Source organism: Ranitomeya imitator, chromosome 4 (assembly GCF_032444005.1).
Source record: "Ranitomeya imitator isolate aRanImi1 chromosome 4, aRanImi1.pri, whole genome shotgun sequence".
Taxonomy (NCBI): domain Eukaryota; kingdom Metazoa; phylum Chordata; class Amphibia; order Anura; family Dendrobatidae; genus Ranitomeya; species Ranitomeya imitator.
The window spans coordinates 17006554-17020731 of NC_091285.1; the positions used below are offsets into that span (position 1 = coordinate 17006554).

The 14178-nt window shown below is 48.6% G+C and overlaps 1 protein-coding gene across 2 annotated transcripts in view; it reads left to right on the top strand.

The window, feature by feature from the left end:
* The window catches only part of NUP205 (nucleoporin 205), a 35777-nt gene extending 26538 nt beyond the window's left edge, over positions 1 to 9239 (top strand). For both annotated transcript variants that reach the window (XM_069763185.1, XM_069763186.1), the window contains exons 38-43: positions 3318 to 3456; positions 3975 to 4141; positions 4227 to 4350; positions 4871 to 4996; positions 5668 to 5738; positions 8896 to 9239. In XM_069763185.1, the coding sequence (XP_069619286.1) occupies positions 3318 to 3456; positions 3975 to 4141; positions 4227 to 4350; positions 4871 to 4996; positions 5668 to 5738; positions 8896 to 9048 (780 nt within the window). In that variant the 3' untranslated portion in view covers positions 9049 to 9239. The remainder of the gene's footprint in view (positions 1 to 3317; positions 3457 to 3974; positions 4142 to 4226; positions 4351 to 4870; positions 4997 to 5667; positions 5739 to 8895) is intronic.
* Positions 9240 to 14178: the final 4939 nt, after the last annotated feature.

The window sequence follows — 14178 nt, forward strand, 5'->3', positions numbered from 1 at the left end:
AAGATATTTTTGAGCTGGAGGCGACAGGAGGTGGAAAGAGCTTGGATGTGTGGTTTGAAGGACAGGGCAGAGTCGAAGGTTACTCCGAGGCAGCGGACTTCGGGTACAGGGGAAAGCGTGATGTCATTGACTGCGATAGATAGGTCAGGTAAGGAAGATTTGTGGGATGGAGGAAAGATGATGAGTTCAGATTTGTCCACATTGAGTTTGAGGAAGCGAGAGGAGAAGAAGGAGGATATGGCTGATAGACACTCTGGGATTCTGGACAGCAGAGCGGTGACGTCTGGGCCAGAGAGGTAGATCTGAGTGTCATCAGCATAGAGGTGGTACTGGAATCCATTGGACTTTGAGTTGTCCCAGGCCAAGTGTATAGATTGAGAAGAGTAGGGGCCCTAGAACAGAGCCTTGGGGGACTCCAACAGAGAGAGGGTGGGATGAGGAGGTAGTATGGGAGTGGGAGACGCTGAATGTGCGGTTGGAAAGGTATGAGGAGATCCAGGGTAGGGCGAGGTCTTTGATGCCAAAGGAGGAGAGCATCTGCAGTAGGAGGCAGTGGTCAATTGTGTCGAAAGCAGAGGACAGGTCTAGAAGGAGGAGTACAGAGTATTGTCCAGTAGCTTTGGCGGTAAGTAGGTCGTTAGTGATTTTGGTCAGGGCAGTCTCAGTTGAGTGATGGGGGCGGAAACCAGATTGTAGATTGTCGTACAACAAGTTAGATGAGAGGTGGGAGGAGAGTTCAGCATGGACGTGATGCTCCAGGAGTTTGGAAGCAAATGGGAGCAGCGATATTGGGCGATAGCTGGACATAGCAGTTGGATCGAGGGTTGGCTTTTAAGGATAGGCGTGATTGTGGCATGTTTGAACGCAGAGGGGAAGGTGCCAGAAGTTAGTGATAGGTTGAAGAGGTGGGTTAGGGATGGGATAAGAGTGGTGGTGAAGTTGGGGAGGAGGTGGGATGGGATGGGGTCGAGCGCACAGGTGGTGAGGTGGGATTTGGAGAGGAGACAATTAAGCCTCCCTTCAGTGATGTTGGATAGGGAGGTTATGGGGTTTGGGCATTGGTCTGGTATACAAAGGGGTTGTGGTGGTTGAACAATAAAGTCTTGCCTTGTCTGGTCGATCTTATTTTTAAAGTGTGTGGCAAAGTCCTCAGCAGAGATGAGGGAGGTTGGAGGGGACAGTGGGGGGCGGAGGAGGGAGTTAAATGTTTTGAATAACTGTTTGGGGCTGTAGGATAGGGAAGATACGAGGGTTGTGAAGTCGCCTGTTTAGCAGAGGTGAGAGCAGATTTAAAAGCGAGTGTTGCCTGTTTGAATGCAGTGAAGTCGTCTTGCAAGTGTGTTCTCTTCCAACGCCGCTCCGCAACCCTGGACACTTGCCTTAGCTTTTTGGTGGTGTTATTGTGCCAAGGTTGTCTATTGATACGTCGCGCTCTGCCATGGACGAGAGGGGCAACCGTGTCAATAGCTGATTCGAGAGTGGCATTGTAGAAAGCAGCAGCACTGTCTGTGTCGTGGAGTGAGGATATGGATGCCAGTGGTAGGATGGAGTCAGAGAGTGTGTGGGTGTCTAGGTGTGCGAGGTTCATGCGTGGGTGCGCATGTTGCTGGATATGGATGATTGGTGAGGAGGACAGGGATGAGAAAGTGAGCAGGTGGTGGTCGGATAGAGGGAGAGGGGAGGTGGTGAAGTTAGATAGAGAGCAGAGACGGGTGAATACCAGGTCTAGTGTATGCCCGTCCGTGTGGGTGGCTGCGGAGGACCACTGAGTAAGTCCAAAGGATGAGGTAAGGGACAGAAGTTTGGAGGCTGTTGACTGAAGGGTATCAATGGGGATGTTGAAGTCACCCATGATGATGGTGGGAGTGTCAGCAGAGATACAGTGAAGAAGCCAGGTGGAGAATTGGTCAATAAAGGCAGTGGCCGGGCCCGGAGGTCGGTATATGACGGCCACTTGGAGGTTGGAGGGAGAGTAGATGCGGACAGAATGGACTTCAAAAGAGGGGAGGATAAGAGGTGGGATTGGGTTAGAGGTGCAGTTTGAAGAAAGGAGAAGACACACTCCTCCACCATGTTTGTTGCCGGGTCGAGGGGTGTGGGTGAAGTGGAGGCCTCCGTAACACAGCGCAGCAGGGGAGGCGGTGTCAGAGGGTGTTAGCCATGTTAGCCATGTTTCTATGAGGCCAAGGAAGGCAAGATTGCGGGAGAGAAAAAGGTCGTGAATCACATGAAGCTTATTGCAGATTGAGCGGGCATTCCAGAATGCTCCAGAGAGAGGGAGCAGGGGGGTGGGCGTCAGGGGCACGGGTTTTATGTTGGAAAGATTGCGGAAGTTCATGTTGGATAGAGAGTGATAGGAGGGAGTAGTAATGGGAGGTATGAGATGTGGGGGTCCAGGGATGGGAGATATGTCTCCAGCAGTGAGGAGAAGGAGAGAGAGAGAGCAGGTGGGAGAAAGAGAGAGTGGCCGACTTGTTTTATGTGTTTGTTGGACAGATTTGAGGTTGAGGAGCAGGTCAGCAGAGGAGGACAGGTGGGGAGGTAAGAGGGAAGGGGAGATGATTGTTAGGTTAGGGAGTGCTGGGATTTGTGATAGCGAAGGAGAGAGAGGACTAGTGGAGCAAACAATGTAGGGGCATATGTAAACATGGTGAAAGAGTAAGAAGGGTTAATAGAAAAGCTAGATCCAAGTAATAAGAAGTGCTTACTCGGAAGACATACCCAGAAGAAACAGAACATAGAGTGGGGTCCTGACTCCTGCCGTTGAAATAACTGCGGCGTCTGTATGCTTAGCTGCCGTGATGCTTTGCTGCAGGGATGCGCGTGCCTGACCCCACACGCGTGCACCCCTTAAGATGCTACTAAATTTATAGGACTGACTAAAGGATCAGGTGAGAGGGATTGTGGGTCCCTATTTGGGATAAATTAGCAATTGGCCAACACCCCGGGGGAGGTTACAAGATCAAAGGCACTAGACCTGGCTGCAAACATATGCTCTAACACCTTGAACACAATAATATCTCCTGTGACCCCAGCATGGATGGACAGCAGTAAGTAATACAATGCAACAAATGCATTTAGCATACAGTCAACAGGCACATTAAAGGGAAGGGTGCAGGATTAGAGGCGGCAGATAACAGCGAGTAGCAGAGATGGTCGTACCTGTATGAAGAGAGGAGATGGATGATAGATAGATAGATAGATATATATATATATATATATATATCTATTTATTTATATATTTTTTTATTATTATTTTCCTTTTGGGTTATTACTTGCGTTTATGCAGTTTTTTTTCTTTTCTTTTTAACCCCTAGATCTGCTCCAATGTGATGGAGTACTGCCATACTCTGATGCTGCAGAATTCCCCCAACCTCCAGCAGATGGTTTGTCTCTTCACCCCGACCCTGACAGAGGGCAGCAGCAGCGGAGGCAGCAGAGAGGCCTCCAGACTAGGTCAGTAGTTGGGCATGCTTTCCTCATGTCCGTATTCACTGTCCAATCAGAATGCAGGACTGGAAAGACAGAGAACAGCGCCACACCTGTGTACAGGATATGTGTGGTACTGCAACTTTAACTGAGCTGAGCTACAGGCAGCTTACAGATGGTGGTTGCTTTATTTTTTAATTTATTTTTTAAAGGGGTTGTCCGGCGCCGTCCAGTGCTGATATTACATCCCTGAACACCTGCCTGTTCATTAGAATAGTAAGCGGATAACCCCTTTTAATCTTGATGCCAGGCCATGAATATCAGATGGTTGGGGGTCCGACTCATGGCAGGTGCTGGATTTTGCACCCCATTTATATTTATATCTGGCACAGCGCCATATTTTCGCAGTGGACGTACCGGGTACTGCACCCTTCTGAGCTGCAATACCAGGTATGGCCACCATAAAACATTTGGCGCTCTTCCATATTAAACATGGATGCTCCCCATCATCTAATCTTTTTTTTTTTTTTCTATGCCCATTATAGAAACCCAGCCTTCACTGTTCCCGTCCTGGCGGCTACCCAGTCTGGGCATCGTATTTTCCCTTTTGAAGCAATGCTCCAGCGACTTCTTCGTCTACTACGACATCCACCGGCAGAGCGTCAGCAAATTGCAGAACGTGGAGCAGCTCCCCCCGGATGAGATCAAGGAGGTATCAGACAAACTCTTACCTCCTCCCCTCCTTGTTAGCGCCCCCCTCTGTTTCCTTCCTTAATTATTTTCCCCCTTCCTCCTAGCTGTGCCAGTCTGAGACGCCCGTCGGAGTGGATAAAATCTCCACCACTCAGAAGTATCTGCTGGCGCGACGCAGGCTGGTGAAACTTATCAACAGCAGAGCCAAGCTGCTGTCCGTCTGCTGCTGTATCCTTTCCGGGAAGGGGTTGGAGAGCAAACTATTGTGCTCTGTTATCAGCCATATCAGACTTAGTAGTGGTCTTCTATGGGACACTCTATATTAGATCTAATGCGGGGCCAATATGTGGACCCCTGGGTGATATGTGGACCCCCGGGTCGTTCCCGCTCTCTTTTTCTCTACACTCAGCATTACATAGAATATACCAGTGATCCCCAACTCCAGGCCTCGAGGGCCGCCAACAGTGCAGGTTTTCAGGATTTCTTTAGTATTGCATCGGTGGTAATGTGATCATCTGCACAGGTGATGATTCCAACCCCTGTGGAATGCTAAGGAAATCCTGAAAACCTGCACTGTTGGCGGCCCTCGAGGCCTGGAGTTGGGGACCACTGGTATATTCTTTCTGCTCTCACCTTAGCGCACGGGTTTGCATTCATGATTAGTCTGCAGTTCTTTGGTGGTCCTGTGTATCCCTAGGGGTCCGTGCTCCCTTCTGGAGAAATTGTCCTTGACCACATGGTAAACTAGATATCATAGAAACTTGCCTCTTCGTTCTATGGCGCCACCTTGAGTATTACCTGCTGCAGTGCACCCCCAGTGACAGCCAGGACTCCTTATTCTCCAGTACATCCTTTACCACCAGGAGATTTCAGGGTAAATCCTTATAATCGGCTCATAACAGGGCTGGGTGCGGATCTGGGGAACTTGCAGGCTGGGGCAGGTGCGGATCTGAGGAACTTGCAGGCCGGGGCTGGTGCGGATCTGGGACACTTGCAGGCCGGGGCAGGTGCGGATCTGAGGAACTTGCAGGCCGGGGCTGGTGCGGATCTGGGGAACTTGCAGGCCGGGGCTGGTGCGGATCTGGGAAACTTGCAGGCCGGGGCTGGTGCGGATCTGGGAAACTTGCAGGCCGGAGCTGGTGCGGATCTGGGACACTTGCAGGCCGGGGCTGGTGCGGATCTGGGGAACTTGCAGGCCGGGGCTGGTGCGGATCTGGGAAACTTGCAGGCCGGAGCTGGTGCGGATCTGGGACACTTGCAGGCCGGGGCTGGTGCGGATCTGGGGAACTTGCAGGCCGGGGCTGGTGCGGATCTGGGGAACTTGCAGGCCGGGGCTGGTGCGGATCTGGGAAACTTGCAGGCCGGGGCTGGTGCGGATCTGGGAAACTTGCAGGCCGGAGCTGGTGCGGATCTGGGACACTTGCAGGCCGGGGCTGGTGCGGATCTGGGGAACTTGCAGGCCGGGGCTGGTGCGGATCTGGGGAACTTGCAGGCCGGGGCTGGTGCGGATCTGGGAAACATGAACTTTTTGCTTTTTCCCGGCAGACACACTAAACAGCGACCGTAACACTGACCTCAGGACGCTGAACAGACTGAGCCAGCAAGATATGGAAATGGTGAGACCGATATTTAATTTGTATTCTCTTCCCCTTTATTGTGACTAAAGGGACTAACAACTCCTAAAATTTAGTTTTGTAAGCATTTTTTTTCCCATACTGCATTTATCTTCCAGCCTTTTTATATGCATGTCCACTATAGCCTTAATGGAGTCATGGGACCGCCTTTCCAGAACAAGATATAACATGACCCATGACTTCCCCACATGTCTCTCTGCCCTATAGTTCTGCAGATCGAGCTCTTTGGCACAAACCTCCGATTACATATTGCCGTCCATTCAATAACTTATAACATCAAGGTATTCCTAGCTGAACGTCCAACCTGGTTTTGAAACTTGGAATTGCTGCTTCCCTTTACTTCCTCCCTGCTGCTGGAAATGCAGGAGCTGAAGGAAAGGATCAAGATATGGCTGAAATAACTTGAATGTCTTACCTGAACATCCAGTAGATAAGCGGTCTGCGTGGTCTGTCTTCAGGGCCCGTGATCATGTGACAGGAGCTGGTGACGCGTTTCTGGCATGATCAGGTGTAATACCGCTGTCAAAGATTGACAGCAGCATTTAACCCCTTCAAGTCACGGCCCTTTTTCGTTTTTGCGTTTTCATTTTTCACTTCCCTCCTTCCCGGAGCCATAACTTTTTTATTTTTCCGTCAATTTGGCCATGTGAGGGCTTATTTTTTGTGGCATGAGTTGTACTTTTGAACGACACCATTGGTTTTACCATGTCTTTTACTAGAAAACGGGAAAAAAATTCCAAGTGCGGTGAAATTGCAAAAAAAGTGCAATCCTACACTTGTTTTTTGTTTGGCTTTTTTGCTAAGTTCACTAAATGCTAAAACTGACCTGCCGTTATGATTCTCCAGGTCAGTACGAGTTCATAGACACCTAACATGACTAGGTTATTTTTTATCAAAGTGGTGAAAAAAAAATTCAAAACTTTGCCTAAAAAAAAAAAAAAGTGCCATATTACGATACCCGTAGCGTCTCCATTTTTCGTGATCTGGGGTCGGGCGAGGGCGTATTTCTTGCGTGCTGAGCTGGCATTTTTAATGATACCATTTCGGTCCAGATACGTTCTTTTGATCGCCCGTTATTGCATTTTAATGCAATGTCACGGTGACCAAAAAAACGTAACTCTGGCGTTTCGGATTTTTTTCTCGCTACGCTGTTTAGCGATCAGGTTAATTTTTTTTATTGATAGATCGGGCGATTCTGAGCGCGGCGATACCAAATATGTGTAGGTTTTGTTTTTTTTTTTTTATTGTTTTATTTAGGATGGGGTGAAAGGGGGTGTTTTAAACTTTTATATATTTTATACTTTTTTCATATTTTTAAAAACATTTTTTTTACTTGTACCATGCTTCAATAGCCTCCATGGGAGGCTAGAATCTAGCATAGCCTGATCGGCTCTGCTACATAGCAGGGATAATCAGATCGCTGCTATGTAGCTGAAAATCAGGTGTGCTGTGAGCGCCGACCACAAGGGGGCGCTCACAGCAGGCCGGCATCAGTAACCATAGAGGTCTCAAGGACCTCTATGGTTACCTTCCTGATGCATCGCCGACCCCCGATCATGTGACGGGGGTCGGCGATGACATCATTTCCGGCCGGAAGCGCCGGTTAAATGCCGCTGTCTGCGCTTGACAGCGGCATTTAACAGGTTAATAGCGGCGGGTGAATAGCGATTTCACCCGCCGCTATTGCGCGCACATGTCAGCTGTACAAAACAGCTGACATGTCGCGACTTTGATGTGGGCTCACCGCCGGAGCCCTGCATCAAAGGGGGGTGACACGGCATGCGCAGTACTAGTACGGCGCATGTCGTGAAGCGGCATTTAACAGGTTAATAGCAGCGGGTGAATAGCTATTTCACCCGCCGCTATTGCGCGCACATGTCAGCTGGATCGCAATTCCACCCGTGGCTGATAAATCTGTTGCCTTCTCCTTTCATGAGCTGCCAGTTTTCCTCTCCCCGCCTCCTGATCTCATCATCCGTTAGCTCACTGAGGGATCATATCACATCTGCTTATTAAAGTCTATGGAGAGAGGGGCAGATAGTTGAAATCAGCAGTATAATCTGTCAAAGTGTTTTTATCTCATCCTGGAGTTGGATTCACAGTTACACTGCTCATTACTGATGTATAATCCCCCTCAGCTAGATTCACAACTACACTGCTCAGTAGGTGTTGTTTTATACCCTCTAAAACTGGAATCACAGCTACAATGCTCAGTACTGCAGGATTCACAGCCGCACTACTCAGTACTTCTGTATAATGATAATCTTTATTTTTTACATAGCGCTAACATATTCCGCAGCGCTTTACAGTTTGCACACATTATCATCAGTGTCCCCGATGGGGCTCACAATCTAGAATCCCTATCAGTATGTCTTTGGAATGTGGGAGGAAACCGGAGTGCCCGGAGGAAACCCACGCAAACACGGAGAGAACATACAAACTCTTTGCAGATGTTGTCCAAGGTGGGATTAGAACCCAGGACCCCAGCGCTGCAAGGCTGCTGTGCTAACCACTGCGCCACCATGCTGCCCACCCCCCCCATAGCTAGATGCCCAGAGCTAGATTCACTGCTGAGTACTGCTGTATTATACCCTCCATAGCTGGTTTTGCCACTACACTGCTCAGTACTGCTGTATAATGCCCTCCAGCGCTAGATTCACAGCTACACTGCTCAGTACTGTAGTATAATGCCCTCACTAGCTGGATTCACAGCCACACTTCTCAGTACTACTGTTTAATGCCCTCCAGAGCTAGTTTTACAGCTATACTGCTCAGTGCTCCAGTATAAATGTACACCCTAGATGGATTCACAGGTACACTGCTCATTATGATTGAATAATGTCCTCCAGAGTTGGATTCACAGCTATACTGCTCAGTGTCTTAACACTTTCTACGTAGAGAAAAGAGATCAGGAATCCCTCACCTGTGTGTATGGCAGACCTCATAGCTTCCATTCTCTATCCAATAGCTCAGGGACAACTGCAAATTAGAGCCTGCAAAGGAGGAAACTGGTGAAACGTACAGGATACATGTCATGTAATGGCCAGAAGTGGTGAGATTGCTCATGTATGCAAACACCTGAAATGACCGGTTCGCTTTAAGGTCACTTAATAGTCTCTTTTTTTGTGTGTGTGTACAGCTTCAGAGAGAAGGTGCCAACCTGTTCGGGGAGTCCCTGCAGAAGAGACTGCTGGAGATCGAGAGCATGTACTGCAAGGTGCGGTCCCGGCACAGCTTCATCCAGGCGCTGCAGCGGAGGATAAGAGGCCTCCTCCGTGTATCCAGAGCCTGAGCCGCAGGGAGAAAAGGAAAAAAAAAAAAACATTAAAATATCAATTCTAAAAATGTGCACAATACATTTTGTACTTTCTAAGTTATGGACTGACTTTTTTCCACTTTTTCCAAATTGTAAGAAAAATTTAAAGGTCACTTTTTTTATTGTCTCTCAGAAATCATTAAAAAAAATTGTCGCTTTCATACGGATGTAATATTGTTTGTGTGTTTTATTAAAAAATGGGAGTGCACACACATTCCGTTATTTCAGCATCCAGTAATCCAGAAAATGATCATCCAGCGCATGGGAGCATATTAAGGCCAGGAGCAAAAAAAACCCCTGAAGAATGGGACAACATCTGCAAGGAGATAGTATGTTCTCCCGGGGTTCGTCCCACACTCCAAAGACTGAGAGGGAATCTAGATTGTGAGCCCCAATGGGGACAGTGACGATAATGTCTGTAAAGCGCTGCGGAATATTACGGCGATATTTAAGTGAGTAAAATAAGCGAGAAGTAAAATTTTGCACTGATTCACTTTAATAGTTTACCTTTTCTAGTGGTCAGAATTCTCATTTTCTGATACAAAGCTCCAAATCATCTCCATAGACAGTTTAAAATTAAATCCAGTTACCTTTGCTCATCATTAGAGCAAAATTCTACTACCTGCGCTCACCACTAGATGGAGCACATAGAACAAGGTTTCTATAATTCTACCTGCGCTCACCACTAGAGGGAGCACATTGAACTGTTTCTAAAATTCTGCTACCTGCGCTCACCACTAGAGGGAGAACATAGAACAAGGTTTCTATAATTCTACCTGCGCTCACCACTAGAGGGAGCACATTGAACTGTTTCTAAAATTCTGCTACCTGCGCTCACCACTAGAGGGAGCACATTGAACTAGGTTTCTAAAATTCTGCTACCTGCGCTCACCACTAGAGGGAGCACATTGAACTAGGTTTCTAAAATTCTGCTACCTGCGCTCACCACTAGAGGGAGCACATTGAACTAGGTTTCTAAAATTCTGCTACCTGCGCTCACCACTAGAGGGAGCACATTGAACTAGGTTTCTAAAATTCTGCTACCTGCGCTCACCACTAGAGGGAGCATATTGAACTATGTTTCTAAAATTCTACCTGCGCTCACCACTAGAGGGAGCACATTGAAGAACTAGGATTCTAAAATTCCGCTACCTGCGCTCACCACTAGAGGGAGCACATTGAAGAACAAGGTTTCTAAAATTCTGCTACCTGCGCTCACCACTAGAGGGAGCACATTGAACTAGGTTTCTAAAATTCTGCTACCTGCACTCACCACTAGAGGGAGCACATTGAACTAGGTTTCTAAAATTCTGCTTCCTGCGCTCACCACTAGAGGGAGTATATTGAACTAGGTTTCTAAAATTCTGCTACCTGCGCTCACCACTAGAGGGAGCACATTGAACTAGGTTTCTAAAATTCTGCTTTGTGCGCTCACCACTAGAGGGAGCACATTCAACTAGGTTTCTAAAATTCTGCTTTGTGCGCTCACCACTAGAGGGAGCACATTGAAGCATTAGTTGTACGGGATGAGCGAATGTGGTCGGTGATACTCTGATATCAGTCCAGTATCTGGTTGCTCAGAAGTGCTTGATAATCGGCGAGCATTAACCGACACTCGAATCCCCTTCACACGTTTGCGCCTGTTACACAGCTAATAAGCATGTAGGGACTGCCTGTAAGTCACGGTAATGGCGTAGCCATCTTGGTAGTGGCATTACTGTGATTGGCTGGTTGCATGACCTCATCACAGGTTATAAAAGGGATGATGTCGCCGCCACGCTCGGCACTGATGCCATTTCACAGCTCAGGGACAGTTGGAGGGAAAGAGTGCGCGAATCGGAGGCCTGTAGTGCTGAGCTACAATACTAACAGCCCTTCTAATGGTTAATCTTTGCTTTGCGGTTTGTATCAGATACATTCTGCATTTACTCTAGGGACCGTTGCGGGAGCAGGGACAGTGGCAGAATACAGTCACTAGGCAGGGATTAGGGCTTAACAGTGTATTGCAAAATAAATAGCTGCGTCAGTTGACCGTTTTTTTTTTTTGTTGGGGCGGTTGCAAAAATGTGATTATGTTGTCAACCATAGAGCATTACGTGCTTTGCGGTACATTTTGGTGGTAAATAACGCTCCCAAAAAAGAGTCTAATTTTTTTTCTGGATTTAATTACTCATCCCTAGAGTATTACGTGTTTAGTGGGTAACACAGAGCAAAATCCGGCAAGAGACCGGAGGAATATTGGAGCCAGACCAAGGTGACGGGAGTCTGTAATCCGGAATCTTCATCGCTGGGGTTCTTGCGCACTGCAGACGGAAGAGCCAGGATCCAGCAACTTAGGAGCGGACTACGTGGCCTAGACTGTTCGGAAGAGAGGAGGCGAGCCAGGGCAGTAGACATGCTAGCATGGTACCGCGGGGGTCAGGTGTTACATACGATCGGCAGCAGAGATGGGGGTCCATTGAAGAGACGCCTTGTTTGACCAGTGGCAAAAAAGTCGGAACTGTTGCCGAGAAGGCTACAAGAACTGACGGCTAGAATCAGGGTGACCAGGGTATCTCTGTATACAGGGAGCTCCCCCTAGTGGTGGCTGCAGACAGGATCTTATCATGTATCTCTGTATACAGGGAGCTCCCCCTAGTGGTGACTGCAGACAGGATCTTATCATGTATCTCTGTATACAGGGAGCTCCCCCTAGTGGTGGCTGCAGACAGGATCTTATCATGTATCTCTGTATACAGGGAGCTCCCCCTAGTGGTGGCTGCAGACAGGATCTTATCATGTATCTCTGTATACAGGGAGCTCCCCCTAGTGGTGACTGCAGACAGGGTCTTATCATGTATCTCTGTATACAGGAAGCTCCCCCTAGTGGTGACTGCAGACAGGATCTTATCATGTATCTCTGTATACAGGGAGCTCCCCCTAGTGGTGACTGCAGACAGGATCTTATCATGTATCTCTGTATACAGGGAGCTCCCCCTAGTGGTGGCTGCAGACAGGATCTTATCATGTATCTCTGTATACAGGGAGCTCCCCCTAGTGGTGGCTGCAGACAGGATCTTATCATGTATCTCTGTATACAGGGAGCTCCCCCTAGTGGTGACTGCAGACAGGGTCTTATCATGTATCTCTGTATACAGGAAGCTCCCCCTAGTGGTGACTGCAGACAGAATCTTATCATGTATCTCTGTATACAGGGAGCTCCCCCTAGTGGTGACTGCAGACAGGATCTTATCATGTATCTCTGTATACAGGGAGCTCCCCCTAGTGGTGGCTGCAGACAGGATCTTATCATATATCTCTGTATACAGGGAGCTCCCCCTAGTGGTGACTGCAGACAGGGTCTTATCATGTATCTCTGTATACAGGGAGCTCCCCCTAGTGGTGACTGCAGACAGAATCTTATCATGTATCTCTGTATACAGGGAGCTCCCCCTAGTGGTGACTGCAGACAGGGTCTTATCATGTATCTCTGTATACAGGGAGCTCCCCCTAGTGGTGACTGCAGACAGAATCTTATCATGTATCTCTGTATACAGGGAGCTCCCCCTAGTGGTGACTGCAGACAGGATCTTATCATGTATCTCTGTATACAGGGAGCTCCCCCTAGTGGTGGCTGCAGACAGGATCTTATCATATATCTCTGTATACAGGGAGCTCCCCCTAGTGGTGGCTGCAGACAGGATCTTATCATATATCTCTGTATACAGGGAGCTCCCCCTAGTGGTGGCTGCAGACAGGATCTTATCACGTATCTCTGTATACAGGGAGCTCCCCCTAGTGGTGGCTGCAGACAGGATCTTATCACGTATCTCTGTATACAGGGAGCTCCCCCTAGTGGTGACTGCAGACAGGGTCTTATCACGTATCTCTGTATACAGGGAGCTCCCCCTAGTGGTGACTGCAGACAGGGTCTTATCATGTATCTCTGTATACAGGAAGCTCCCCCTAGTGGTGACTGCAGACAGAATCTTATCATGTATCTCTGTATACAGGGAGCTCCCCCTAGTGGTGACTGCAGACAGGGTCTTATCATGTATCTCTGTATACAGGGAGCTCCCCCTAGTGGTGACTGCAGACAGAATCTTATCACGTATCTCTGTATACAGGGAGCTCCCCCTAGTGGTGGCTGCAAACAGGATCTTATCATGTATCTCTGTATACAGGGAGCTCCCCTAGTGGTGGCTGCAGACAGGATCTTATCATGTATCTCTGTATATAGGGAGCTCCCCCTAGTGGTGGCTGCAGACAGGATCTTATCATGTATCTCTGTATACAGGGAGCTCCCCCTAGTGGTGGCTGCAGACAGGATCTTATGTATCTCTGTATACAGGGAGCTCCCCCTAGTGGTATCTGCAGACAGGATCTTATCACGTATCTCTGTATACAGGGAGCTCCCCCTAGTGGTGGCTGCAGACAGGACCTTATCAGGTATCTCTGTATACAGGGAGCTCCCCCTGGTGGTGGCTGCAGACAGGATCTTATCAGGTATCTCTGTATACAGGGAGCTCCCCCTAGTGGTGGCTGCAGACAGGATCTTATCAGGTATCTCTGTATACAGGGAGCTCCCCCTAGTGGTGGCTGCAGACAGGATCTTATCACGTATCTCTGTATACAGGGAGCTCCCCCTAGTGGTGACTGCAGACAGGATCTTATCATGTATCTCTGTATACAGGGAGCTCCCCCTAGTGGTGGCTGCAGACAGAATCTTATCACGTATCTCTGTACACAGGGAGCTCCCCCTAGTGGTGGCTGCAGACAGGATCTTATCAGGTATCTCTGTACACAGGGAGCTCCCCCTAGTGGTGGCTGCAGACAGGATCTTATCATTTATCTCTGTATGCAGGGAGCTCCCCCTAGTGGTGGCTGCAGACAGGATCTTATCACGTATCTCTGTATACAGGGAGCTCCCCCTAGTGGTGGCTGCAGACAGGATCTTATCACGTATCTGTATACAGGGAGCTCCCCCTAGTGGTGGCTGCAGACAGGATCTTATCACGTATCTCTGTATACAGGGAGCTCCCCCTAGTGGTGACTGCAGACAGGATCTTATCACGTATCTCTGTATACAGGGAGCTCCCCCTAGTGGTGGCTGCAGACAGAATCTTA